At 45.4% G+C, this 14,351-nt stretch overlaps 1 protein-coding gene across 1 annotated transcript in view; it reads left to right on the forward strand.

The window, feature by feature from the left end:
- Positions 1 to 14,351, forward strand: part of cacna1ia (calcium voltage-gated channel subunit alpha1 Ia) — a 196,721-nt gene that overhangs the window by 157,776 nt on the left and 24,594 nt on the right. The window contains exons 24-27 of the mRNA XM_052042941.1: positions 364 to 515; positions 6,687 to 6,796; positions 9,986 to 10,119; positions 13,810 to 13,880. Coding sequence (XP_051898901.1) covers positions 364 to 515; positions 6,687 to 6,796; positions 9,986 to 10,119; positions 13,810 to 13,880 — 467 coding nt within the window. The remainder of the gene's footprint in view (positions 1 to 363; positions 516 to 6,686; positions 6,797 to 9,985; positions 10,120 to 13,809; positions 13,881 to 14,351) is intronic.

A 14,351-nucleotide genomic window follows, 5' to 3' on the forward strand; every position in this document is an offset into this window, starting at 1 on the left:
CTCCATCCCTGGACTCAGCTCTCCCTCCCTCCTCCTTTCCTTCCATGCTCAGTTTCTCTCCATCTTGTCCCATTCCTCTTCCTTTCTTCCCTCTTTTTCTCCTCCAACGTCCTTCCCTTCCTCCCTTCTCTCCTCCCCCTTCTTCCTCCTCGGGGTGGGCAATGAAGAGACCGCAGACAACATTGGGAGGTTGTCTGCTTCCAATCCTTCGCCCCATTATGGGAGGCCAAGCTAAGTGGGGTTGTTAGTGCTGCAAGGAATGGGGAGGAGGTGTAATGTGTTGAGAAAGCAGGGCAGAGGCATTGGAGAACTAACCGGCTGCTGTTTATCCCTTCCGCCCCATGTTGACCCTTGCCACACCAGAAGCCCAACGCCTGCCCTACTACGCTGCCTACTCACCGGTCCGCCTCTTCATCCACACCTTGTGCACCAGCCATTACCTGGATCTCTTCATCACCTTCACCATCTGCATCAACGTAGTGACCATGTCTCTGGAACACTACAACCAACCCAAGGTAAGGCTGCTTCCTGCTGAACCATATGGCCCTGCTGTCTCTCAGAAAATCAGTCCTGAGGGTTCATTATCCCTCTGCCATTATATTATTGGTCCTGAGAGACATGGGACATAATGAGTAAGATACCGGTCTAGTTATCCAAAGAAATGGACAGTTGATCTGAACACCTGAGTTTGAATCCCATCAGAGCAGTTGGAGAATTTAAGTAGTTAATTAACTCAAAGAGTTATAGAACCATGCAGCACGAAACTGGCTCTTCAGCCCATCTAGTCCATGTGAATCATCAGACACCCATTTGCACTAATCCTACACTAATCCCACCTTATTCCCCATCAACTCCCCCTGCCTTCTGCCTCTCACCTACACACTTAACCTACCAACCTGCACGTCTTTGGGATGTGGGAGGGGAAACTGGAGCACCCGGGGAAAAACCACGCAGCCACAGGGCGAACATGCAAACTCCACACTGACAGCACCCGAGGTCAGAATTGAACCTGGGTCGCTGGAGCTGTGAGGCAGCAGCTCTGCAGGCTGTGCCACTGTGCGGCCCGCCACACTAGAATGTAAAGCCACCCTCAACAGTGGTGGTAATGAACCTGCCAGGTTGTTGTAAAAACCCACCTAATGCCCCTTGTGAATGAAACCTGCAGTCCTCACTGATCAGACGAACGTAACTACAGACCCACCGATTTGGTTGACAGCTTACTAACCTAGAGGGGAGTGATAGATGGGTTATAAATGCCAGCCTTCCCTGCACTTCCCACAAATAACTGAATCAATTCTCACTTGTTTTCTTATTACATTTAAGAACATAAGAAATCGGAGCTGAAGTCAGTTGTACAACCTTGAGCTTGCTCCATCATCCATGGTGGATTTGATCTTGGCCATTCCTGCCAGCTCCCCATCATCCTTGACTCCCTTGTAAAGCAAAATTCCATCTGCCTTGGATTTGGATATATTCAATGAATCAACCTCTACAGCTCTCTGGGACTGAGAATGCAGAAGTCCACTACCCTTCTGAGAGAAGGAGTTGCAATGAATATACAGGCCCGTTTTCCTCTCCCGTTTGCAATGAATCTTGATGATTCAAGAAGTTGGCTATTTGACAATGGAGGGCATCACCGCTTAGCTTGATCATTGATGGAAAGTACATTTTGCTTCTTTAATTCAAGATTGTTCATTTCTATTACACCTTTCACAAACACCCAGGCATGTGATCATGGTTGAAGTGTTGGACAATACAGCAGGATTTCATAAATTACAATGAGTTCATGATTCACTGGAGTTGGTTGAGGAATAGATATTGATTCCGGGAGTTGGGAAGCACTCTGTGCTCTTCAAAGTAGTGCCTATGGAATCTTTCACAGTCATCTTGGAGGGCCTCAGGGGGCCTCAGTTTAACCAAAACAGACAGTTCAGCACACCTTCAGAGCAGAATCTGTGCTCAAGCCCCTACAAAGGGACTTACTCCCTCTTTCCAACCAACCAACTGCGCCTCCTCCTCCTCCCAAGTCCTTCGCTACCCCTCTCTGAGTCTCTGGAAAGGACTCGGACCCATAACTTTGCAACTCTTTTGACTGGCGCAGGTAAGTGTGGATGCTCTTTGTAGGAGCAACACTAAAAAGTGCTGGAGGACTCAGCAGGTCAGGCAGCATCTATGGACGGCATCACCAATTAGCTTAATCATTGATGAGAAGTACATTTTACTTCTTTAATTAAAGATCATTCATTTCTCTTGTGCCTTTCACAAAGAGGCATGTGGTCACAGTTGAAGTGTTGGACAATGCAGCAAGGTTTCATAAATTACAATGAGCTAATTTTTTGATGCTCTTTTTTGGATTTGTTTACGGGAGTGGGTGGCGTTGGGGTGCACAGGGATGGAATTTCATCTGCATTTCCCACTCCCCTGACTCAGGATCAAACTGGCCTTTGATTGGCCTTCTCACTATTCTTCCTCATACATCCCGACATCAGCACCAGCCTAAACTCTCCTCAACCAAAATCCCACCTCCACCACTCTGAACCAGAACCCCATAACCATCCAACCCACAGTATCCACAGGGGCCAGCTTTGGTAATTGTAGAGAAAATACTGATTGTGATTGTTTTCTGATAAGGATAACTTGCCTGGAGCATGAACTGTAGGTGGATGGTCCAAGCAAACTCAACGTTACTAAGAGCATGAGTAGACTTCCGGCAATGATTTTTTATGGAAAATGATGAATAATTATAGTTAGTAATAAATGGATACAGGAGTGAGACGGGGAGTGAGGGAAGGAGGGAGAGAGAATGAAGGAGTGTGAGATGGAATGAGGGGAGTGAAGCTAATCAGAGGGAGAGTGCAAAGGGGTGAGATAAAGCATGAGAGGGGAGCAAAACGGGAATGAGGAGGAAAAGGCTTAAAGGTCTGAGACGGAAAGTGAGAGCGGGAAGTCGTGAGAGAGGCAATGAGGTAGTGATTGCAGGGGGGGTTACAGAAGAAGTGAGAGGTTGAAACAGAATGAAACATGGGGTGAGAGAGAGTGAGTGAGATGCAACGTGCACAGGTGACAGGGAGAACAGTAAGGGGTTGAGAGAAGAAAGTAAGAGAGGGAGGGAAAATGTCTAGGAGTGGGAAAGAGAGAGAGAGAGAGGAAATGAGGAAGTCATCCCAGAGAGTGATTGAAGAGGTGAGACAGATTAAAAAGGAGTGAGCAATGCAGAGTGAGTAAGATAAGAAATCAAGAGAGGCAGAGAAGGAGTAGCAGAGAACGCGGGGGTTAGGGAGTGAGAACAAGGATAATGAGAGGGGCTGTTAGTGAGTGAAAGGAAACAAGGGAGTGAGAGGGAATGAAGAAGCTAAGGAGAGTGTGAGAGAGGGAGAGAGCTAGTGAGGGAGTGAGGCCGTCGGACTGAGAGGGGTGGAAGGCAGGAAACATGTCAGGGAGTGAGAGCGAGAGACAGAGAGAGAGACGCACACACACATGAAGTGAGAGAATGAGAGGGGCAGTGAAAGTATGAGGCACCGAGAGGGTCAGACTGCGAGTGAAACGGAACAAGGGAGGAGGCAGGTTGAGTAGGAGTGAGGGTGGAAGGGAAAGTAATAGAGCGAGAGAGAGAAAGCAGAATTCAAAGGGAAGGAGGGTCATGCAGAGAAAGAGAGAGAGGGAGGAGAAAAACACAGAAAGATAAATTGCCACTGAAATGAAAAAGGGAGGTTTGTGAAACAGTTGCTTAAAATGTTAAACCAAACATACTCCAGGGAGCCTCAGTATGTTAAATCTAATGAAATCATTGAGGTAGGCATGTAGTTAAGCTTTAGCTGTGTTTTCAGGTTAATTTGATATTTGTTCTGGGGAACTGTGATGTTATAATCTGCGGAATAATTACACAAGTAATAAGACGTATTAGTGGCCGACCTGTCCACAATGACCAGGATAAATCCAATCTGCCTAATTACCGACCTGTCGATCTACTCCCAGTCAAAAATGTAGCAGAAAATGTCATTGATTGTGCTATTAAGCAACATTTACCAATAACCTACTAGCTAATGCTCATTTTGGGTTCTCCATGTCTCCAGATTCTTGACTGTAGAGGTGAGGTGGGAATGACTGGTCTTAGTATGTATGACCATCTATGACATGAAGATGCAACAGAAAATTTGCTGGAGGAACTCAGCAGGTCAAGCAGTATTTGTGGGAGGAAAGGAATTGTCAGGACGGTCCTGATGCAGGGTTTTGACCCAAAACGTCAACAGCTCCTTTCCTCTCACAGATGCTGCTCAGCCCACTGAGTTCCACCAGCAGATTGTTTGTTGCTCCAGATTCCAGCATCTGCAGTCTCCTGTGTCTCTATGGCATTAAGGCACCCTGGTGGAATTGGAGTCAATGGCTATTGGTCACTGCAATAGCTGAAATCATATTTCATACAGAAGATGTTTGTGGGTGGATGGGGGTGAATCATCCCAGCCCCAGGACATCACTGCAGAAGTTCCTCTTGGCAGTCTCCTAGGCCCAACCATCTTCAGCTGCTTCATCAATGACCTTCCTTCAGTCACAAGGTCAGGAGTGGGGATGTTCATTGATATTCATGCAACTCCTCAGATAATGAAGTAAAGCACATCCGAAGACAGCAAGAACGAGACAACATTAATGCATGGCTGATGTAACCAGTAACATTGGTGACATACAAATACAAGTAATAAACATTTGCAATGAGAGTCTAACCACCTACCCATGACATTCAATTATATTACGATCTACCTTTGACATTGAGTCCCCTGTCATCGATATCTTGTCCAGCACCTCAACCAGATTACCCACGTAAATACAAGGTTTCAAGACTAAATCGGGCCTAGGTATCCTGTGGCAAATGAATCAACTCCTGATACCCCAGGGCCTTCCCACTACCTACAAGGTACAAGTCAGGAGTGTGATGCCATTTAACTGGATGAGTGCAGCTCCAGCAACACCCAGGAAGCTCAACACTATCCAGGATAAAGCAGCCCTCTTGACTGGCACCTCATCAACCATCCTAAATATTCACTCCCTACACCACTGATGCACCGTGGTTGCATAGTGTGCCATGTATAAGATGCACTGCAGTTATTCTGGCAATACTTCCCAAAACCATAAGATAAGAAGATAAGATAAGTAAGATATCTTTATTAGTCACATGTACATCGAAACACACAGTGAAATGCATCTTGCAGTGTTCTGGGGGCAGCCCGCAAGTGTCGCCACGCTTCTGGCGCCAACATAGCATGCCCACAACTTCCTAACCTGTACGTCTTTGGAATGTGGGAGGAAACCGGAGAACCCAGAGGAAACCCACGCAGACACGGGGAGAATGTACAAACTCCTTACAGAGAGCGCCTGGAATTGAACCCGGGTCACTGGCGTTGTAATATAGTTATGCCAACTGCTACACTATTGTGCCTGCACTATTAAAAAAGGCACAGATACATGATAACACCACAATCTTCATGTTCCCCTCCAAATAACGTGGATATATAATTCTGTTCCTTCATTGTCACTGGAACTCCCAACCCAACAGAATGTGGATTGGAGAATGTAAATTGAGTATGTTGAGTAGTATCACAATGGACAATGCACAAGAGGGTGTGGAGGCTTTGGAGACAATGCAGAAGAGGTTTATCAGGATGCTGCCTGGATTAGAGGCTGGACAAACCTGGGTTATTTTCTCTGGAGCAACGGAGGCTGAGGGGAGACCTGACAGAAGTTTATAAAATTATGAGAGACATAGACAGAGAGCAGAGAGCCAGTATCTTTCTCCCAGGGTCGAAATATCTAATACCAGAGGGCATGCATTTAAGGTGAGGGGGAAAAGTTCAAAGGAGATGTGAGGACAAATTTTTTTACATGGAGAGTGGTGAGTGCCTAGAATGTGCTGCCAGAGGTGGTGGTGGAGGCAGACACGATAGAGACATTTAAGAGGCTCTTAGATAGCTACATGAATGTGCAGAGAATGGAGGGATATGGACCTTGTGTCGGCGGAAGGGATTAGCTTAGTTAGGTGTTAAATTACTAGTTGTAATTTACTAGCTCTAGTTCAGCACAACATTGTGGGCCAAAGGGCCTGTTCCTCTGTTGTGCTGTTATAGAACTGTGAGAACATCAGCTCCAGAAGGACTGTAGCAGTTCAAGAAGACAGCTTCCCACCATCTTCTCAAGGGCAATTGGTAGGGAACAATAAATTCCAGCCTTGCCAGTGATGCCTACATCCCATGAATGGAAAAGAATTTGTTGTGAATATTTTAATGCCAGAACATGGAAGGTCTTTCTCAATATTTGCAGCTGAAGACCCTGTATTACTGGGTGCAACATCCTGTATAAGTTATATATTTACACCACACATACATATAATTCAAGTGTGTGCTTTTATGGAATCCTGCTATGCATAAATCTGCAGTCACATTTCAGTAGTGAGTACACTTCAAACATATTTAATTGGTTGCAAAGAATGACTTAGAAATGTGCAAAGCACTACATAAATGTGAGGTATTTATTTACGGCTCCTTCACAAGGGAGGAGGTTATGAGAAGTATTGCCATGTTTAGAACTTTCATGCCGAGTATTGATGCGGTGATTTGTGGAGCCCACCTTGATAGCTGTGCATCCCCGGGAGTGAGTCCCATTAGTTTCTGAAGTTATCCACTTGTTTCTTCCCACAGTCTCTGGAGGTCGCTCTCAAGTACTGTAACTACATGTTCACTACTGTCTTTGTGCTGGAGGCAATTCTTAAACTTGTGGCATTCGGATTACGGAGGTTTTTCAAGGACAGGTAAGGAAGAGCTTTTGCTTGTACTTGCTGACAGAGTGGCAGTCAACTGTTTGGCTGTAGTCGGGCATTCCCTGCACTTCTTAGGAGGAGTTCAACCAGATGCCCATTGGGAGGGAGAACATCAGTCTTCCCAACCCTTCCCAGACCCACCAGCTCTAATATCTGAGAATCTCATCCCAGCTCAGATCCAGATATCTAGCAAGGGGAGACCAATACTGGGATCTTCCTGCCTTGTATTGTTCAGTAATAGAACATAGAACATTACAGCACATACAGGCCCTTCAGCCCACAATGTTGAGCCGACATTTCATCATGCTCTAATATCTATCTAACCCTTCCCTCCCACGTAGCCCTCCATTTTTCTGTCATTCATGTGGCTATCTAAGAATCTCTTAAATGTCCTTAATGTATCTGCCCCCACAACCTCTGCCAGCAATACATTCCATTCACCCACCACTCTGTAAAAAACTTACCTCTGACATCCCCCCTATACCTTCCTCCAATCACCTTAAAATTATGCCCCTCATGTTAGCCATTTTCGCCCTGAGAAAAAGTCTCTGACTGTCCACTCGATCAGTGCCTCTTATCACCTTGTACATCTCTATCAAGTCACCTCTCATCCTCCTTCTCTCCAAGGAGAAAAGCCCTAGCTCACGCAACCTGTCCTCATAAGACATGCTCTCCAATCCAGGCAGCATCCTGGTAAATCTCCTCTGTGCCCTCTCTAAAGCTTCCACATCCATCCTATAATGAGGCGACCAGAACTGAAAACAATACTCCAAGTGTGTTCTAACCAGAGTTTTATAGAGCTGCAACATTATCTCGCAGCTCCTGAACTCAATACTCTGACTAATGAAGGCCAATACACCATACACCTTCTTAACAACCCCATCAACCTGCGTGGCAACCTTGAGGGATCTATGGACGTGGACCCCAAGATCCCTCTGTTACTCCACACTGCTCAGACTTCTGCCGTTAAACTTGTATTCTGCCTTCAAATTCGATCTTCCAAAGTGTATCACTTCACACTTTTCCCGGTTGAACTCCATCTGCCACTTCTCAGCCCAGCTCTGCATCCTATCAATGTCATCTTGTAATCTACAGCAAGCTTCTACACTATCCACAACACCACCAATCTTCGTGTCATCAGCAAACTTACTAACGCACCCTTCCACATCCTCATCCGAGTCATATATAAAAATCTCTAAGAGCAGGGGTCCCAGAACAGATCCCTGCGGAACACCCCTTGTCACCGACCTCCAGGCAGAATACGCTCCATCTAAACCACCCTCTGTCTTCTGTGGGTGAGCCAATTCTGAATCCACACAGCAAGAGTGTCTAAGTTTTCTTATATTTAATTTTTTTCTACTATTTTTTAACAGTTTGAATAGTTTTAATAGTTTTTGAATGTTTCTTGTCAGGAGCACTCAGGTATAGAGCTGCACTGTGGCATCAGGGGTAGGGGTGGGGTAAATGGGCAGTGAGCCAGTGACCACACAGAGGTGGCCTACTGCAGCAATACTCAGTAGTGACTGAGACTCAGTAATCCCTGCACACTTTCCCTTCCAGCGCCTTCCCATTGCAGAGTGCACAGAGAAAAATAGTGGGCAAGAGGGTCTGGGAACTGTTGGGGAGAGAGAGAGGGAGAGGGAGAGACCTGGCGTTGTGGGGTCAAGTGTCCAATCAGTGTCAGGATCCTAGCGTCCAATTTACTCCCTTCTCCCAATATTCACCGCTTTCAATTTACAGCTGCCAAATTATCACCTGTGTGTGTGGGTTCAGCTGCTATTAGTGACTCTTGTGTAGTCATTAACCAGAAACACTTAAGGAGACTGTGAGCTCTGCAATGTTAACGATAAGTGATGCAGAAGCAATCATCTTGGATCATACACATCAATTCAGAGTTTATGATTTCCCTGCTTTTATTTCCTAAACCCTTCGGGACATAATCAGTGTTTTCCTGTTTATCATTATTATTATCCTTGATCTGAGTTATTTTTGTCCCCACAATAAAAAAATGTTTTGCTAAACTGTTTTGCCGACACAGTTTTGAGTCGAAGCCAATCCTGCCTCAACTTTAACTCTTGCTGCAATTAAATCAATCTCCTCCAGGTAGATTGTGTCAGGACAGGATTGAGACTGTCACAGTGGGACTTGTAATGCCCTGCCCCTTTCGTTTCCTTTTCCAAAGGAGGTTTCTTCAGTAACTACAGCATCACATTATTACAATATCACAATATTCCATGATTCACGCTATTCAAAATTGCATTCAAAAATTATTAAAACTATTCAGAACTATTCAAACTGTTAAAAATAGTAGAAAAAATTAAATATAAGAAAAATTAGATATCTGAAAGAGTGCAAATATTTTAATCTAATGTATAAAACTCTGGTTAACATGATCATCTCTATCCAGAATGCACTTGAGACCCTGAGGCACCCACCAGTCCTGGAAGTCCCCCACTGTACCCGTGGATACCATGTGCTCCTTCTCCAGGGACACATGGGCATGGATGTAACCCTGGAAGAGGGGCAGGCAATTGGCTCAGGCAGAACCCTCGACGGCCCCATCGCCTGGACCCGTGAATGGCCACCTTGGCCTGCTGTCCTGCCCTGGGAGTGTTTAACAGGGCAGTGTGGAGAGAGCTTTACTCTTCCTAAATCAAGAAGATGCAAATCTGAAGAAAAAAGAAACTGAAAATGCTGGAAATACCTGCAGGTCAGCGTCTATGGAGAGAGAAACAGAGTCATAGAACAAACATTTCCGGTCATTCACCCTTCAGTCTCCACAGATGCTGCCTGATCTGCTGAGTATCTGCAGCATTTACTGTTTCTATTATGCCATGTCCAACCTGCACTGTACCTGCCCAGAGAGTGTACAGTGGGACAGTGTGCAGGGAGATTTATTCTGTAATCTAACCCATGCTGTCCTGCCCTGCGAATGTGTCACAAAATAACATAAAGGGAGTTTTACTCTGTATCCAACTCATGCTGATGGGACTGTGTAAGGTTAGGATGCAATTATGAAGCTCTGAAAATCAACATTTTCTGTTTGAAAATGGAATAAGCTCACTGGGTCCAGCCCTTTACTTACTGTGCTGTAACCTGTCTCTCTCCCAATTTATTCCTTGGCAAATGAAACTTTTTCTGGATTCATTCTTTATGGGATACTTTCTTTCTCTCACACAGGTGGAACCAGCTGGATTTGGCCATTGTCCTGCTGTCAGTCATGGGAATTACACTGGAGGAGATTGAGATCAGTGCAGCCCTTCCCATTAATCCCACCATCATTCGGATCATGAGAGTTCTCCGGATCACCAGAGGTAAGCCACAACCTCATGTGAATAGTACTAATAAGGGTTAATATCCTGTGGTGTGACCATTTTATGATAAAGGTATTGATCCAGATCTCCAATATTGGGGATAAATAATTGATATTATTTGGGAAATGTTAATCCTTCCATCTCTTTGCTCATTTCACACACATTCCAAATTGTAGGAGCAGAGATAAGGTAGGTGAGAAAGATGTGGCTCAATAACACAATGTTCTCGGGCAGAAGAGAGAAGATTGAAGACTGACCAGATCCACAGTGTTAACACCTTGGAATGAATGAGTTGGAAGAGACAGAACAAAGGTCAACATTGCAACAGAGTCAGGACATGAGGAGAAGACCATAGACCATAAGACCATAAGATATAGGAGCAGAATCAGGCCATTCAGCCCATCGAGTCTGCTCTACCATTCAATCATGGCTAATTTTTTTTTCAACCCCATTCTCCCACCTTCTCACCATAACCCTTAACCCCCTTATGGATCAAGAATCTATCAATCTCTGCCTTAAATATGCCCAATGACTTGGCCTCCACAGCCCCCTGTGGCAATGAATTCCACAGATTCACCACCCTCTGGCTGAAGAAATTCCTCCTCATCTCAGTTTTAAAGGGACGTCCCTTTACTCCAAGGCCGTGCCCTTAGATCCTAGATCTTCCTAGTAATGAAAACGTCTTCTCCACATCCACTCTATCCAGACCTTTCAGTATCCAGTAGGTTTCAGTGAGATCCCCTCTCACCCTTCTGAATTCCATCGAGTACAGGCCCAGAGATATCAAACGCTCCTCATACGTTAAGCCTTTCATTCCCAGCCTCATTCTTTTGTAGCTCCTCTGAAGGAAGAAGGATGCACTATCCAAAGCTTCAGAGAAACAAAGGAGAATTAGAGTAAATGGGATGAAGAGTGGACCAGTTGACCCGTCAAAGATCCACCACCGTTTTTGCTCTCTCTCCCAACATTTTACCTCCCAACACGTGTCCTTGAGTCTGTGGCTCTCACTACCCCAACTATCTTTCTTGCTTTTTAACAATTCTGCTGACGTTGACCCTCACGATTAGTTTGTTCTATGCAGTCACAACACTTCGTCTGATAATGTTTTTCCTAGATGTACTGCTAACCTGGCTTAGTCTGAATCCCAAGATTGTTGTTGAACCACCCTGCCAACATAATTTAATACCTCACTCAAAAGAGAATGATACATCAGAGTGGGAGCCAGTCTCTCCATTGTGCAGGTACCAGCTCTTTGAGAGAGGTTGCTCCAATCAGACCCAATCTCTCATCTCCAGGGGTAGATACTGCGTATTCTGATTCCTTCAATGGAACTTCAGTGATCGCAATTACCAAACTGGTGAGCATTCTCCAAAACTTTCTCCACTCAGTCATCCAAAACCAATCACAGGACAGCAGTTGGGGTCCATATAATTCTCTGAACAACTCCAATGCCATTTCCTTGCCTTACTATTCTCTTGGGCTGCAGAGATGGATTATCATATCCTTTGTGATTTCTTGTTGCATCAGGGAGCTAGGTTTTCAGAAGCATAAATATTCAACTTCCGTACTCTCGACACACCAAGCCGTGCACATCAGGAAATTGCACAGCTACCAGCCCGTGATTTTCTGATGACTGATTTTAATGGATGTAAAATTACAGTCCTGAAGTTGAACAATTTCCCAATATGCAATTTCCCCGTGAAGTAGCACAAGATTTACCCCTTAATGACGATAAATGCTATCTGCCGTTGTTGTTACATGCTCAATTTAATCTGCCTCTGTCTTACAATTTTGCTCTTCACAATTCGCCACAGCCTCTAACTTCATTAAAACAATGCGTCTGGACCCCAGAGAGAGAAATTTATCCCCAGTCACACATGTTAGATGCATGCAAGGGTATTAGACACAGGTTAGATTCATCTCCAGTGCACTCGGTCCTGTTAAAGTCATTGGAATCGAATGCGGGTTCAACTGATAGCCAACACCCTTGTGTGCATTTTATGACCAGGTATGGACTTCTACCCTCTGCCTCTTTCCTGTGCAATTCCTGGCATCCAATATTAAATCATATCACTACCAAATACACTAATTTGAGGACACACGAGAGACCGCAGATGCTGGAATTGCAACAGTCTGCTGGAGGAACTCAGTGGGTCAAGCAGCATCGGGAGGGGGGAAAGGAATTGTCCTGGTGCAGGGTTTCGACCCCAAATGTCAACAATTCCATCCCCCCCCCCCCCCCACAGATGCTGCTGCTCGATCCGCTGAGTTCCTCCTGCAGATCGTTTGTTGCCTCACATTTCAGTTTTATCCTTGGTTGAGTTGATCAGATAAGATATTTATTTATTAGTCACATGTACACCGAAACACACAGTGAAATGCGTCTTTTTGCATTACTGAGAATGTGCTGGGGGCAGCCCACGAGTGTCGCCACTCTTCCAGTGCCAACATATCATGCCCACAGCTCCTAACCCGTACGTCTTTTTGGAATGTGGGAGGAAACCGGAGCACCCAGAGGAAACCCATGCAGACACATGGAGAGAACATACAAACTCCTTACAGACAGCAGTGGGATGACACTGCTGCTGAAAAGCTAGAGATTGGAGACTACACCAAGATCATAGCACAGACCTTCTGCCCAACTGGTCCATATTCCACACTGGCCTCCTCCTCAGCTCCCCCCATGAAACCTCTCTCTATACCTTTCTCCTTCATGTATGTCTCTAGGTTTTCTTTGAGTGCAGTCTTACTTGAGCAGTCCTTGTGGGAGCAAGGTCCATACTCGCATGGACCAAACCTTTCAGTCATGCCTGCATACCTGATGCAATTTTAGATAAGATGTGGATTGAATGACACTCCTTTTGGAGTATTGTGGTGGCAATTAGTGTCTGGGAGTAACTTTTATTGATCATTGGTGTTTTCATAGCCTGGAGCAGGATTAAGTCCCCTCTCAGATAGGTACCATACTTGCCTTCTATCCATGAGAGCCCTCCCCAATCTCACCACCTTCCCCCCACATCACCTATCGCCTCACTCCCAGATCCCCCTCCCAGTGGAGGCCACATTTTCTGCCACCCCTTCCCTCTCCCCCTATCCTCTGACCCCACCTCAAACCCTGATTAGGCCTCCAAAGCTAGTCCTCTGCCCCATAACTCCCTGCCCCCTCAATCCCAAACTCGGTTTAGATCTGGGCAGTTCACTTTTCTTTGGGTGCTGTTGAACTGGGACTCTTCAAGATCAAGGCCAACTTCTCTATCTTGGAACTAAACCCTTCTGTCCCATGTAATGCACAGTGGGGAGATATTCACTACGACATCCTCCTCCTAACAAGGAACTGGTTCAGTGAGGGCAGAATGTGCAAGCAATACCAACAAGGTCTTTCTTCTAACTGGTCTCAAGATACAGGATATGGTGACCTCTGGTTCAATATTCAGTGACCTTCATTACATCGAACCAACCAACATAAAGGGTACAGGGAGAGTGCAGGAAAGTGGTGCTGAGGCCAAGATTTTGTTATCCATGATTTTACTGAATGACAGAGGAGGGTCATCTATTCATCTATTCATCCTCTTGTTTGTTATCTTCTTATGTAAACAGGCCATTCAGCCCAACTGCTCCATGTTGAGGTTTACGTTATACAATAACCTCTATGCTTCACCTCACCCTGTCTTCCTGTTTTGAATTTTCTAGTGCTGAAGTTGCTGAAGATGGCCACTGGAATGAGAGCCCTCCTGGACACCGTAGTGCAGGCTCTGCCCCAGGTAAACGGACAGCCCTTAGGCGGAAATACCTTCCCCTTCTAAACAAAATCATGAAAGATGTGTTTCTCAAACTACACGTTACCATGGGAATCCTTTAAGAGGTTTGACACACAGTTTCCACAACCAAGCCTTGTAGACGTACAAACCATCTCCCATTCATCATATATCATGTTTTATATTTCCTGATGACATAGGAGGCCATTCAGCCCATTGAGTCTATGCCGGCTCACAGAACAATCCCATTCCCCCACTAATTTCTCTGTACTTTATTCTCCCAACATTACCATCAATCCTACTACCCAGCTACACGAGGGGCAATTTATAGTGACCGATTAACCTACCACCTCACACATCTTGGCATGTGAGAGGAAACTGGAACACCTGAAGGAAAACCATGCTGTCATGGGGAGAATGTGCAAACTCTACACAGACAGTACCAGAGGTCAGGATCGAACCTGGGTTACCAGCACT

This window comes from Pristis pectinata, chromosome 33 (assembly GCF_009764475.1).
Source record: "Pristis pectinata isolate sPriPec2 chromosome 33, sPriPec2.1.pri, whole genome shotgun sequence".
NCBI lineage: Eukaryota > Metazoa > Chordata > Chondrichthyes > Rhinopristiformes > Pristidae > Pristis > Pristis pectinata.